We start from the raw sequence: 14,077 nt of genomic DNA, 5'->3' as shown, positions 1-14,077 counted from the left end.
GCTGGTTACTTTTAATGCATCTAAAACCAAGCTTCTCTCTTTACATCATCAACATTCTGATCCACATCTGGCATCAATTGAAATGAATGGCTCTCGTCTTCACGAGGCCTCAAGTTTTGACAAGCTTCTTGGCTTGACCATTACTCCTGATCTTAAATGGAACACGTACATCAAATCTGTTGCCAAGGCCGCTGGAAAAATGGTGGGATCTTTCTATCGATCCGGTAGATATCTCACTGCTGATGCTATTCTCTATCTATATAAGAGCCAGGTACGTCCAAGGATGGAATACTGTTGCCACATCTGGGCAGGAGCTGCTAGAAAGGACTTGGCCTGCCTTGATAGAGTTCAAAATAGACTTCGTAGCCTCGTAGGAGATGTCCTTTTTTCTTCCTTGCAACCTCTATCTCACAGAAATGTTGCGAGTTTGTCTCTGATGTATCGTTATTTTCATGGAAGGTGTTCGACTGAGCTTCAATCTATGGTCCCCCCTCGCCAAACTTTCACAAAAAACACTCGTCTAGCTGTAAACACTATCAATAATTCCCCCCACTCTTTATCTGTGCCTAAACCTAAACGTAGATTCCATGAACAAAGCTTCTTTCTTAGAACTGCACGCCTGTGGAATTGTCTTCCGTTTTCCTGCTGACTACAATATGGTTGTCTTCAAGTCTAACGTAAATAAGTTCTTGATGAGCCGTTCCATATAAGTTATCAAATTTACCAAATTTTCATTACTAATGATTACTATATTGTCCAATTTCTACTGTACACTCTTTAACCCTTATCCTTGAGTGGCCTCTTGGCCTTGATAATGTGGTGATGCCTATGTAAAAAAAAAAAAAATCTCAAGATTGTGTTAGGTGTCAAAATCAACACCAGTGGAAATAAAGTTCAACTGGAAGCTGCTCTCTCTGACTACTTGAAAAGAAATCCAATTGATTCATTTCCACCTCCAAAGCAACAAAAAAAAAGTCCCTAAGTGAATCTGCTGAACATTCAGATAACTCCTGCAGTTGTGATGAAGAACCATCTCAGGATATCTTTAGTTATGAGCATCAAGGACAATGGGTTGCTGTCTACTATGACAACGATTTTTACATTGGCCAAGTCATTGAGGTTATATTTGCATCCAGCACTGTAATAAAATTTTTATTGCAAACCAAAGTTAAAAAAGATTTTTTTCAATGGCCTTTGTCAGATGACATTGCACAGGTAGAGTCAGCATTTGTTTACAGATAGGGTTTTAAGGTAATGCCAGATTCAAGTGATGGTAGGATTTGGAATGTTCTCGATATATCTACCATAGCAGAAGCTTATGAAAGAATTCTGAGAGAAAATCAATAAGGAAAGGAATTGTAGTAAGACCTCTGCCTATAAATTATCTTACTTGTTTACTTGTCTTTTAAGTTGAAAGTTTTTCAATGGTTGAAAAAAATGACTTGTGACTTTTTGTATAACAAATTCCTAATCTTATTGTTGTCAGTCCTATTTTGGAGAGTTTAAATTCCCTAAAGTAAAAATATTTCTGTGGCAAAAAGTTTTGTTATTAGAAACGAGGCAAACATTTTTTTGAATTCCTCACCCAAAAATTAGTAAAGTTGCAAAGTTTCAAGTTTCTACTTCCAATGGTTACATTTTTACAGCAATTTCAGTTACATACACTTGTGACTCATTTTTTTTACTCTTTTTTGCCCTTTTCACCAAATTGTCTGTTCGACTGCTTTTACATGGTCTACAATTGAGTGGTTTTATCAATTTATAATGAAAAGAACAAATTATCTTGATTTCTAATGTGTTATGAATCATACTAAGAAGATTCAATATATTAGCTATTGAAATGAAATTGATATGAATAGTCAAAGTTGCATTTCCATGTCATATTTGCATTTTCTGCCACGTTGGTAGTGGGATTTTGCCTAGTGTTTAGGTTGGTTTCATCTAATAATTATTGCTTTCATTAGTATTAATTTTCATTTACCACAAGATGACATTACATTTATAAGGATTTTTTACTTGTTAGTAGCTTACATTTTTAGTTATACGAGGAGTGTGCAATAAGTAATGCCCCTGACCCACTTCCAGTTATCTGATCCAGCTGAAATTTTGCATGTGCAATGATTTATATCTCTACAGGTTATGTGGCAAATTATAGCTCTGAACTAATTGTGGTTTCTGTTTTACAGGTGTTTGAACTGAGTCAGGTGTGAAATGGAGCCTGTTGAATGTCAAGCAGTGATCCGGTTTTTATATTTGAAAGGACGCACACCACAGGAGACTTTTGATGAAATGAAAGAAACTTATGGTGATAATGCCCCATTAAAATGCTGGTATCGTGAATTCAAACATGGCCGGAAGTCTGTGGAAACAGCTCGTAGACTTGGTTGCCTCCCTTCTGCCATTGATGAGGCATCTGTCCATCAAGTTGAGGCTGCAATTTTGGAAGATCCGTGCATTACTATTCGCCAAATAGCCTAAGATGTCAAGATTAGTACAGGGTCTGTGGAAACTATCATTCATGACCATTTGCATATGCATAAGGTGTCTGCCAGATGGATTCCCAGGTTGCTCGCACCATTCCAGAAGCGAGAACGCGTCGAGTGCTCGAGGATGAATTTGGAGATGTGACAAGAAGATGAGTCAAAGTTTTTCAAAAGACTGATTACACAGGATGAAATCTGGGTCCATCACTATGATCCAGAGACCAAAGCCCAGTCAATGCAGGGGAAGCACTTGGACTCACCACCATTAAAGAAGGCAAGGTCATGCTCAGTCTTCTGGGACCAGGACGGAGTAGTGATGACAGATTTCCTGGCAAAGAGTACCACAATTACAGGAGCCTATTATGCTTCACTTTTGAGGAAATTAAGGGAAGCTGTCAAAATCAAGAGGCGGGGCAAGATCAGCAAAGGTAACCTTCTCCTGCAGGACAACACTCTGGTCCACAACTCGCATGTTGCCAGATCAGAAGCACGGGCGTGTGGTTATGAAATCCTACCCCATCCTCCCTACTCTCCTGACCTTGCACCCTCTGACTTTCACCTCTTTCCAGCCATGAAGTTGTTTTTGAAAGGAAAGCGTTTCTCAGATGATGCAGCCTTGATTTCTCAAGTCACGTCGTGGTTGGAGGACCAACCTGGGGTGTTTTACAAAAACGGTCTTCAGAGCTGCATCAAACGATGGGAGAAATGCATAATTCTTGGTTGTTCCTATGTAGAGAAAGACTAATAACTGTGCCAAGTTTCATTGCTCTACTATTATGGGAAGTGGGTCAGGGGCATTACTTATTGCACGCCCCTCATATACTATGAAATTTGGCTTCTGGACCATGATAGCAAATTTTCAACTTTCCGACAAACTTTGAATGATCATAACTTGATGGCTAATTGAGCTACCAAAATAAATTTGGTATTTTTGTTTATGGTTTACAAAAATCTATATGACCACATTAATTTGTTTTAGATATAATGAAAATAAAATTTTGGTTTGGGATACCTAATTAGAGTAAAAATACTTTTGCCTGGCAGAAGTTTGGACCTAAAATTTTAAAAATTTAAAATAGACTTGGCATTTAATTAACAATGAGTTGAGAAGGGGTGATTTTTAGATCTTCTAGTGTGATGTCAGCCCACAAAAGAAAATCAGGGAGGGAGTGGTTTGCTGGATCCAAAGTATAGTTTGAGACAAACTGATGGGTAGGCATATTAGCTTTCTTGGTTGCCGTACAAACAACCTCATAATTGTTGGATAGTGGGGGAATTGTTGATTGCCCATTATTTACTACACTGTTGTAGATTTTCCAGAAATCACTTCAATGCGTTTTCTGGTGGTTTCAGTATATTCTCTCTTAGCTGTTGCTACTTCTTTCTTACAATTACTTCTAGCTTCTATAAACTTTTGTCTGTTTGTACTGGCCTTATACCAGGTAGATAAATTTAATATTTAAACGCGTGTAAAAAGCAACTATTATCATTTTCTTTTGAAATAATATTTTGATATTGATGTGTTTTTAAAGGATATAAAATTTAATATTTCAGGTTCAAATGGGAATATTTGAAAGATCAGAAAGCCAAAAAAGGACACTAGGGTACTTTCCAGCTTGGTTCAAAACTGATATAAAAAAAATCTAAAATGAAAACAAAAGATTGCAATAACAAAAGAGATTATGTTCATCACCTAATGACCATCTGATGACCAGGATACTGTTCTTTCTCATCTTAGTCCTAATAATGAGAAATTGAATACTTTGAACCTGAGAGACCTTTTGCAGGTCCTTACAGTCTTATTAAAATTACTCAATTACTATGGAATTATTTCTTCCAACCTTTTCTCCTAGACTGATGTTATATTGCTGTATACAACAGTACCAAATAAGTGTTATTTCATGCACAGCATGTGTAGAAAATATGTATAATTCGCTCAGCGTATTTTTCATCCTTGTAAATTATATACTCACTTGTTGAAATGTGCCATGGTTCAAAATAACAATGACGTTCAGTTAATCGAAACAACTGCGTTTTATTGACAGTGTTGTGGCTTGTAGAAGCGAAGAGACAGAGCGAGGGTGGATATGTGAGTGGGTGGGTGGCAGGCGACTATACTGCGAAGAAATGTGTCACACACATTAGACTGCATTAGTCTGTCATTTGTTGCGCATGTGACCAAATTCCTATTGTTTCTTTGTTTGATCACTGACGTCATCTCCAGTGTCAATATTTAGGATGTCCACGCTTGACCTTTGTTTACATATGAAATTGACCAAACTTTGTTTCACTTGGCTTACATCATTCCGGTCAGCAATTGGAATACGAAAACCAGACCAATTCGAACACGTATATGTGTGTGTGTGTGTGTGTGTGTGTGTGTGTGTGCCAATATTTTCCAAGATTATCCAATTCCACAACCCAATCACAATACAATACTTAGAAGCCTGTTAACCTTCTCAAATCTAATGTTAATATAAAAGATGTCATGGATAAATAAATGTAAAATAGATAGAGTAAAGGCAAGAATAAAAAAAATACCCATCGAAAACATGATGAAACAGTGGAAAACCTTGTTCATATTGGGGTTGATGGAAGAAATGATAAAGACACACTGTTGTATGAAGAGATCTTCAGATCAAATGGAGAGGAAATTAATATTAATGGATCAATATATATATATATATATATACACTAACTTTTTAAATTGAAAAAAGAATTTGGAGTACTAACTGCTCTAAAAGGCAAGAATGGCCAGGAAATAGGGAATCATTATACATGAAATTTATATACAAAACTGATCCACCACTATGAAATAATTTTGTTTTTTTCTTTCTACCAAGTTTTCAGGATGTTCGCACATCTTTAATTTTAAAGTAAACAGCCGACAGCTGCTGCTTCAATTGCTAACTAACTTATAATTATTAGTGCTACTAGTCAAATTGTTTACTTCTGCTAAAAAAGGAGTAATATTTTGGGGAGATGTTAATTAAAAACTTTTAGTACCAAAAGAAAAATCTACACAAAATTATCATTTTAATGCATAAAAATAGTAAAAACATTAATTTACTTATTAATTGTGGCACATCAAATATTTAAAATCTTTTTCAGTACACATCATATTAAAGTCTTATTTTAAAGACAAAAAGAGGAAAAAACAAAACTAATGGATCAATTTATTTCAATAAATAAGATTGATGTTTTTTCTGATAGTTTTTCTAATTTCATGTTGAATTTTTTTTTTATTGAGGAGTGATACTAAGCTTTTAAGCACCACAACAGTAAAAAAAAAAAAATTGATGCAAAAATGATCATTTTATATCATTACTTTCCTAAAAATCTTTAAATATATCATATAGATTATTATTTATTAAAGCATGTGAAAGGATATTTATTTCTGAACAAAATGGTGGCTATTTGAGGACTATTTGATTTATAAAATATGACTATTTTAATAGAACTACCTTGAAATCTGGGCAGATTTGTTGTTTAGTTGTACAAATATCCTGAAACCAGGTAATCATTAAAAGGAACTCTTAAAGGTGGACACCGGTATCGAGCAAAAGCTTGTTTACATATTTTACAAACTTTAAATGAGTAAAATATAATCACATAATTATTGATAATGTGATCATGTGATTAAAATGTAATTTAAATTAACCACGTTGTTTAACAAATTAAAAAAATATAATGCAAGATGAAGTTTTAAAATGATTAAATGTGTTTTAGTTTATAATTTAAAATTAAAAACATTTACCAATAAAAATGAAATTTTGAGTATGTATGTATTTTTTGGTACTGTGCTGAAATAATAACGTTATTATTTTGAGAACCATTCTTAATGAGGAGGTGAGGGTGTTTTGTAACTATTCTGTGCTTACATCTTACAATTTAAAAAAAAAATGAAACTTGAATTTAAACTGAAAAAAAAAAAAAATTATATAAAAGTAGGGCAGTACCCTCTTCCATCGTATGCATCCGAGAACAATATCTACTATCAATAAACCAAAATTTGATGCTTATGCATTTTTGATACCACGCTATTTTTAAATAATTTTTTTTTCAGGTTAAATTAAAGTTTCACAATATCTTTTTAAAAAAGTCTTTTTTTTGTTTTTTTAATGGTAAGGTGGAAGCACAGAATAGTTACGAAACAACCTCCTCGTGTTAAGAATGGCTTTCAAAATAGCATTATTTCAGCACAGTATCAAAAAAATACATAAGTATCCCAAATTTTATTTTTATTGGTCAATGTTTTTAATGTTAAATTATAAAATAAAATATATTTAATCATTTTAAAACTTCATCTTGCATTATTTGTTATACCACGTAGTTAATTTAAATTAAATTTTAATAACATGATCACATTTTCAATGAGTATGTGATTATATTTTAACCATTTAAAGTTTGTAAGATATGTAAACAAATTTCTGCTCAATACCGGTGTCAACCTGTAATATCCCTTTTAATGGTTTCCTGGTTTCAGGATATTTGTACAACTAAACAGCAAATCTGCCGAAATCTGTAATTATCCAAAGCGTTTTATGGTTGATGGGTGTTACTACATAAATAAAAGCAAGCAATTCTTTCTGTCAGTCAAACAACAAGAGAGAGAGAGAGAGAGAATAGGAAAGTGAAATGGACAAAGATTTTCTTTTCCTCTTTTTTCAACAGTTTACGCAAATACTTCTTTGTTAAAAAATTAATACCCAGTGATTTTAGTAGTAGTATTAGGACTTCTGACTGTGGGAGAGTAAGCTTCTCATAAATATATGATCAGTAATCAAAACAAAAATTGCTGATCGGATTGTATATAAAATTTGATGAAAACACTGACCAGTATTTTCCTTCTCTGACTAATGAAACAGATTTCTGTATCTACCTTTGTTATTAAAATTATCGATCACAAAGATAAGAAATAAAAATCACCTTTACTTCATATCTAAGAAGACGGGTGATTTAATCTTACATTAGAGCATTTGCTTTAAACCTTTTTCCAATGACCTCTCCCACTTCCAGTTTTTAATTTTACCATACTTTTGTAACCTCAACAAAAGAAAAAAACTAAAGTTTTAAACAAAACAACTTAGAAAAAAAAAAGATAATGATGTAGACATATTATAAGCTTACAAGACAGAAATACAATTAAAAAATAATGTCTAAACTTGAGAGCAAAGACAGCTTCGTATCTTAATGAAGTGCACAGAACTGCTGAACAATACCAAGTCATACTTTTATTTTACTTTAATGGAACACCTTTGGGCCAAGATCATAGTGTAGTATCTGTTCTGATGCTATACTTAACCTTTTCTGTCCTTGGTCAGTGGAGGAGAAATTCTTCAGGACTGAGACAATTTAAATTTTTATTCCTATCCAGAGTGCCCCTTTTTGGGGAGCTGGATTTTCCCACATTAAAAACTGATCTTGTATCTAATTCTGTCCTCGTGGGGAGGCAAGTAAATAGGAACTCTGTAGTGTACTTCAGTCATTTCTACTTTCAAAATAATATTTTTTCAGGTAAAAATGGCTTATTTTTACCATAATTAAATGACTATCATTATTGTTTTGCAACTCAAAGGTTGAGAACCTCTGGTCTAGAGAGTCAGGAGTAAATGTTTTTTGACCCTTAGACTTATATATATTCTAGTTAAACTAGATTTTATTTACTTAACTAAATGGATCTCCAATTCCTTAACTAGGAGTTACTTCTGGATTACCTTTATAGAGAGAATAATGGATCTCAACATTCTTTATTTTTCTGAGCCTTACATGGCATGTATTGAGGGATAAATTCTGACAACAATTGAATTTAATTAAAAAATTTTCTTACTGTGTATATTAGCTGGTAGACATCAGCTCATATATACTTAATGATTGACAGAGCATCTTATAGAGATGCTTTGGCACATCTAAGAATAAATAAATAAAAAGATTAAAGAAATTTCTTACCATCTTTTGGTTTTTCCTTAATGGTTGGCAAGACAAGATGACGTGACAGGATGGGAGGACTAGCCACATCCGCAATGTCTAAAAAGCCACAAATCTCTAGTGTTGGACCAATGGTCACATCAATATTTTCAAAGTCATTACACCTAAAATTAAAAAAAAAAAAACAATATGAAAAGAGAATAAAATAGAAAATACATTCAGAAAGCATGAATTCCAATAAGAAAAAAAGGCTTTCTTGGGGGTAAAAAAAATAATAAAACCCAAATTGCTACAATTTTTACAAGTTGCTACAATTTTTATTTTAAATGTTATTGAAATGAGGTGGAAATACTGCAATGAATTGAAATACAACTTTTAAACAACTTAAACACAAAGTTCTTTATATAAATAGAGTTCATTAATACAAAATTTTATATCAGCTGTGATGTTCTGAAAATTATTGTAATAAATGTTTTCCACTCTTTTTCTAAAATCTATACACAGTCAGAATTGTCTTGAAAACAAACCCCCATTTGATAAAACATGCTTTAACAAAAATACTGCAAAATAATTCAATGGAATTCACTGCCAAAATCAGAGATGGTTTCTTTTGTCATTTCAAATTAGAAAAGTTCAGCAACTTTGGCCCATAACTTGTTTTATCTGCAAGACTGTCTATGATCAAACATTTTTAATCAAGAGAAATTGCCAATGAAAAAAAAAAGTTTCATGAAAATCTGGAGTCAAGATATATAATGCACATCCCTGCTCCACACAAATGTAACCTTCGACCTTCTACAGGTATATCTTGTTGAACTTGGGAACCTGCCAGGATTTGTGGTGTTACTGATAAATTACTTTGTAAAATTCAGTTGTAAGTTACACTTTTGGAGGTTGAAAGTTCAATCCTCAGTGTGGGCAATACTCCAAATACAATGGCAAATTACTTAAGACTTCTCCCTGGTCATAGCATGCTACTTCTGTAGATTAAATAAAGACTTCATGTTTTGACAAGCTCCTGGGTTTGACCTTTACTTCTGATCTGAAATGGAACACGTATATCAAGTCTGTTGCCCAGGGCGCTAGGAAAATGATGGGATCCTTCTACCGCTTCAGAAGATATCTCACTACTGATGCAATTCTCTATCTCTATAAAAGCCAAGTACGCCCAAAGATGGAGTACTGCTGCCACATCTGGGCTGGAGCTTCAAAAAACAGCCTATCCTGCCTTGACAAAGTACAAAATAGACTTTGTGGCTTAGTGGGGGATGCTCTCTTCTCTTCCCTACAACCTCTCTCCTACAGAAGAGACGTTGCGAGCCTGTCTTTGTTTTATCGTTATTACTATGGCAAGTGCTCGTCCGAGCTCCAATCTCTGGTCCTCCCTCGCCAATCCTTCATGATAAACACCCGTCTAGCTAAAACCACTGTCAGTAATTTTCCCCACTCTTTATCTGTGCCTAAATCAAAACGTAGATTCCATGAACATAGCTTTTTTTCTGAGAAGTGCACGCCTGTGGAATTCTCTTCCGTTTGCCTGTTTCCCACCTGACTACAACTTGGACATCTTCAAGTCTAACATAAACAAATTCCTGATTAATCGCCCCCCCCCCCTAAGTAAGACACTTTATCAAATCTCCAATACCAACTATTACTACGATATTATCCCATTGATTATTGTACACAAAATAACCCTTATCCCAAGTGGCTTCCGGGCCTTGATAAGTGGTGATCCCCATGTAAAAAAAACAAAAAAAACTTCCATTCAAAATTCTGTGTATTTCCGAGTTTGGCAAAATATACCTGAAGAAGGTTGGAGGTTACAGCGACCAAAACGTTGAGAATAATACTCAAGATGAGAACAGTAGTCTGAATAATCAAATAATATGAATTCTCTTGAGTCGTCCATAAATTGATGGTGAAATATTCACAAAGTTTGTACACTATGATGCTCGCTCAACTCATTGCGGCCAGAAACTTTAATTTCAACAGGAAAGTGTCCTTTTCCAGGAGAATCTTAATTGAGCTTCCCAACCTATTGTTTCAAATAATAGCAAGTAAATGAACCGTGAAGAAAATTAAAAAAAAAAGCAATAAATAAAACCCCCATACCTTTGTTGTGGTTCTGGTGGTGGATAAAGTTGAACTGAACATTTTAGGTGACCACAATTCAACGAGACAACATAAGGTGTGAAGACATCTTCAGCAAATTTCTGAAACATTTGTTGAACAGATTTAATAGAAAGGGGACCTTCTGGAATATAAATTTCTCCTCCATGTCCATTAATATCAATCAATTTTTGAAAGTGTGAAAGCGATGTTTGCAGATTAGGATCGGAGGCCGGTGAAATGCACATAATGTTGAGTTTGCAAGGGGCAGTGAAAGGTAAAGGGAAATTGATTTTCTCGGTTCCATTTTTGGAGGATTCTTTTCTTTGATATTTCTGCAGTGAATGCGATAATGAACCTGGACCAACACCGGAACAACCATCAGTTATCAAAATGACCTATCAAAAATAAAAATTTTAGAAAAAATAAAAATCAGCAAGTTGGAAAATAATTGAGTGTATGAATTAGAAATTTTTTTTTTTTAACTTTATGATATAAATATCAAAGGTAAAACTATTTAAAAGAAAACATAATTTGACTTGCATAATAAAGCAAAAAAACTGTCATACATTGAATAACTGGTTAACTGAGAAAATAAAAATACACCAAGTATCACATAAAACATGACAAGATTAATGAGCTACATAATATTACTAATGGAGATTTGATATTTGTGTGTCTGATGCTAAAACTATACTATTATTTTATATCTGAAGCTGAAACAATATCATTACTATCTTTCAATGCTCAGTTTATTATACTATTTCAGACGAATGTGCTATTCTTTCATTTTTCAATTAAGTGGTGGCGGTCAGAGTGTGATATCAACTTTTCAAACATTACTTCTTTGGCGGGTGGATAATATATTATTTATCATGTGGTCATACCACCCCCTTGGACATCATCTAGTTTTTGAAGATGGAGTAGTTTAGTATCTATTTTGTTGTCATGATAGCATCCTTCCAACATCATTTGTTTCTTTTTTGGGATGGCAGTATAGTATATGTTTGTTTGATATATGTACATATACAAATATTTTTGCTAGTTTTATTAATGATGTATTAGATGTTTTTTTAATTCTTTGTTAAAAAATGAGATTTTTTTTCTGTTTTTAAATCACCAGGGATTTGGCTTCATTTAGTTGAAGGTGGGGCATAATCATGGAAGGAAAGTTTAGTGTTAGGGGATAGGGTTAAAACAACTATACTATTTTAAAGAAGAGATAAATATTCATTTAAAATGTAAAGAAATTTTGATGGACTTACATGAATGAGAAGTATTTATATGAATAAAAATTGAGAAATTTTGGTGCTTGTCGAGAACGACATATGAAGAAAATAAAAAAAAAGAAAGAAAAATCTATATGATGTGTTATATACTCGGTTGTATTTTTAGAAGTACCAAATACGGCACCAAATTGTATATATGTTGCATAGGGGTGTTATTTTTAGAAGGGTACCAAATATTCGTATATGTTATGTAATTCTTATTAGAAGAGGACTGATGTTATTTGTTGTTGTTCGTCTTATGTTGAGTCTTAGTGAGAGAGATTAGAGTCTTAGGCGTATTCATGTGTTGAGTGTTCATATGTCTTAAGATGTTCATGTTGTAAGAGATGGAGACATTATTGAGATATAGAAACAGAGTACATATAAAGAGAGAGACAGTTCTGTATATATATAATAGACAGTGTACATGTTACTACAAGAGAACCAATTCAATGAGAGGAGATTTATGAATATCTTGATAGATAGACCGAGAGATAGTGTGTTTGACGTTTACATTTTGACAGTTGTGCATATAATATAAACACGTTACCTTTCTCGTTGTAATGATGAACACAGAAGACACAGATACACAAAGATGATGACGTCCTTTATTTCATGACCGGTCCATGATTTCGCGTGAGGAATTCAAAGTTTCTTTACATGGTTATTTCTAAAATCCTCTCACTTCTAGAGGGTGTCTTGATTCTAATGGAGAATCAGTCTGAACCTCTCTGCTTCTCCCCGACTCTTCTCCCAGACTCTCCGACTGCATCTAAAAACTCTACCTATATTGAGAACTAGTCACGTCATCACATGATTAAACATGTGCTCATAAAGTACGTTGGATGACATGCATCACGTTGCCAAACTTGACATGACCCCGAGTTCAGTAACCTATTTGAAAAACATTTTTACAAAATATGTTTACAATTCCAATTGACGATTAAATTCCTTAACCGAAACAAATTTCATTATTACATTCCTTTTCCATACACAGATATGTAAGCTAAACAATTGCAATTCCTTATTTCGATAACATTCTGTATTTCTTTTAACTTATGATTGGAATTTTCAATTCCAAATCTAGCTTCGCAAGTTCGAATCCTTGACTATCCTATTTCATATTTACATTTAACTAATTCCCTATTTTTTTTATTTACATGAAAAGGGGACAGCACTTATCATGTAACAGGTGTACATACTTACGATTAAGAGAAAATATTGGACACCAAAAATCACATAAATTGATCAAGTAGTTTATTTGTTATAAATTAAACCATTTGTAAGCGGATTCGAGTTTTTTCAATGCCTCATCACCTTCTCTAGGTTAAGAATCTCTGAGTTATTTCCTTTGTTCTTTCAGAATATTTTCAAGATGCCGTCATGAGATCATTGAGAATAGTTTAGCCATAAAATTTGATTTTCTTATTTAAAAATAAAACAACTTGATCAATTTACATAATTTTTGGTATATGGTATTTTTCTTTTCATCAAAAGGTACCTACATCATATAGATTTTCTTTGTTTTTTTGCTTTTTTTCATGGAGAGAATTCTGGAAAAGTACCAAAATTTCTCAATTTCAAATAAAAAAAATCTCCACAAACTATACCAACTAATCAACTGTAAACTTGAAAAATGATCAGATCAAAGTGTTCACCATGGAAATGTTGTGTATTCAATGTTGATGTGAATATGTCATGAATTCATTAGTGAAACTGATTAACACAGACAAAAAAATCAACAACTTTGATTTACCTGACAAGGTGTAAAAATGCTCCATTCTTCCAAAATAACAGAATTAACCCCATTTAAAGCTGTTTCAATGCAAGTTTTACTGTATTCTTCCACCTTATTCAATGCATTCTTTATTTGATCCAAATCTCGTGTGAATGGTACCAGTTGCTCCCACAAATAGGAAAACACAATCTACATAATATGTAAAATCAGAAAAAAACAAAATTTTATAAACGGAAAAATAGACCACAAATTCTTGTTTCAAAAATAAATTTATGAAAATCACAAATCATATTTAACAAATTTCGAATAAACTGTTAAGTTCATTTAGTGCTGTGAACATGCATTGCGATGCTTGTTATATTCAGCAATGGTTCATGCATGTTACAAGTGACAAACCTGCGATGGGGGAAAAATACCTGGTTCAAGGTTTAACCACCTCAAATTTGATTTCTTCATTTGGTAAAGCAATTGCCTATTAAAAATCAGGTTTTACGCTAAGACTGTGAGCTATTTGAGATTCTACAGCAGTTATGTCCACTCTAAATAATACA

General features: G+C 33.2%; 1 protein-coding gene across 1 annotated transcript in view; it reads right to left on the bottom strand.

Annotated features, from left to right (window-relative positions):
- Positions 1-14,077, bottom strand: part of LOC145276910 (integrator complex subunit 14-like) — a 43,620-nt gene that overhangs the window by 15,439 nt on the left and 14,104 nt on the right. Inside the window, exons 3-5 of the mRNA XM_080128373.1 lie at positions 13,545-13,715; positions 10,524-10,918; positions 8,433-8,575 (exon numbers count right to left, since the gene is read on the bottom strand). Of these exons, the coding sequence (XP_079984499.1) occupies positions 8,433-8,575; positions 10,524-10,918; positions 13,545-13,715 (709 nt within the window). The remainder of the gene's footprint in view (positions 1-8,432; positions 8,576-10,523; positions 10,919-13,544; positions 13,716-14,077) is intronic.

The sequence above is a fragment of the Euprymna scolopes genome, chromosome 5, assembly GCF_053919585.1.
Source record: "Euprymna scolopes isolate OS-2025 chromosome 5, ASM5391958v1, whole genome shotgun sequence".
Classification (NCBI taxonomy): domain Eukaryota; kingdom Metazoa; phylum Mollusca; class Cephalopoda; order Sepiida; family Sepiolidae; genus Euprymna; species Euprymna scolopes.
The sequence above is the reverse complement of the archived record's forward strand: the minus strand, read 5'-3'. Positions and strand labels throughout refer to the sequence as shown.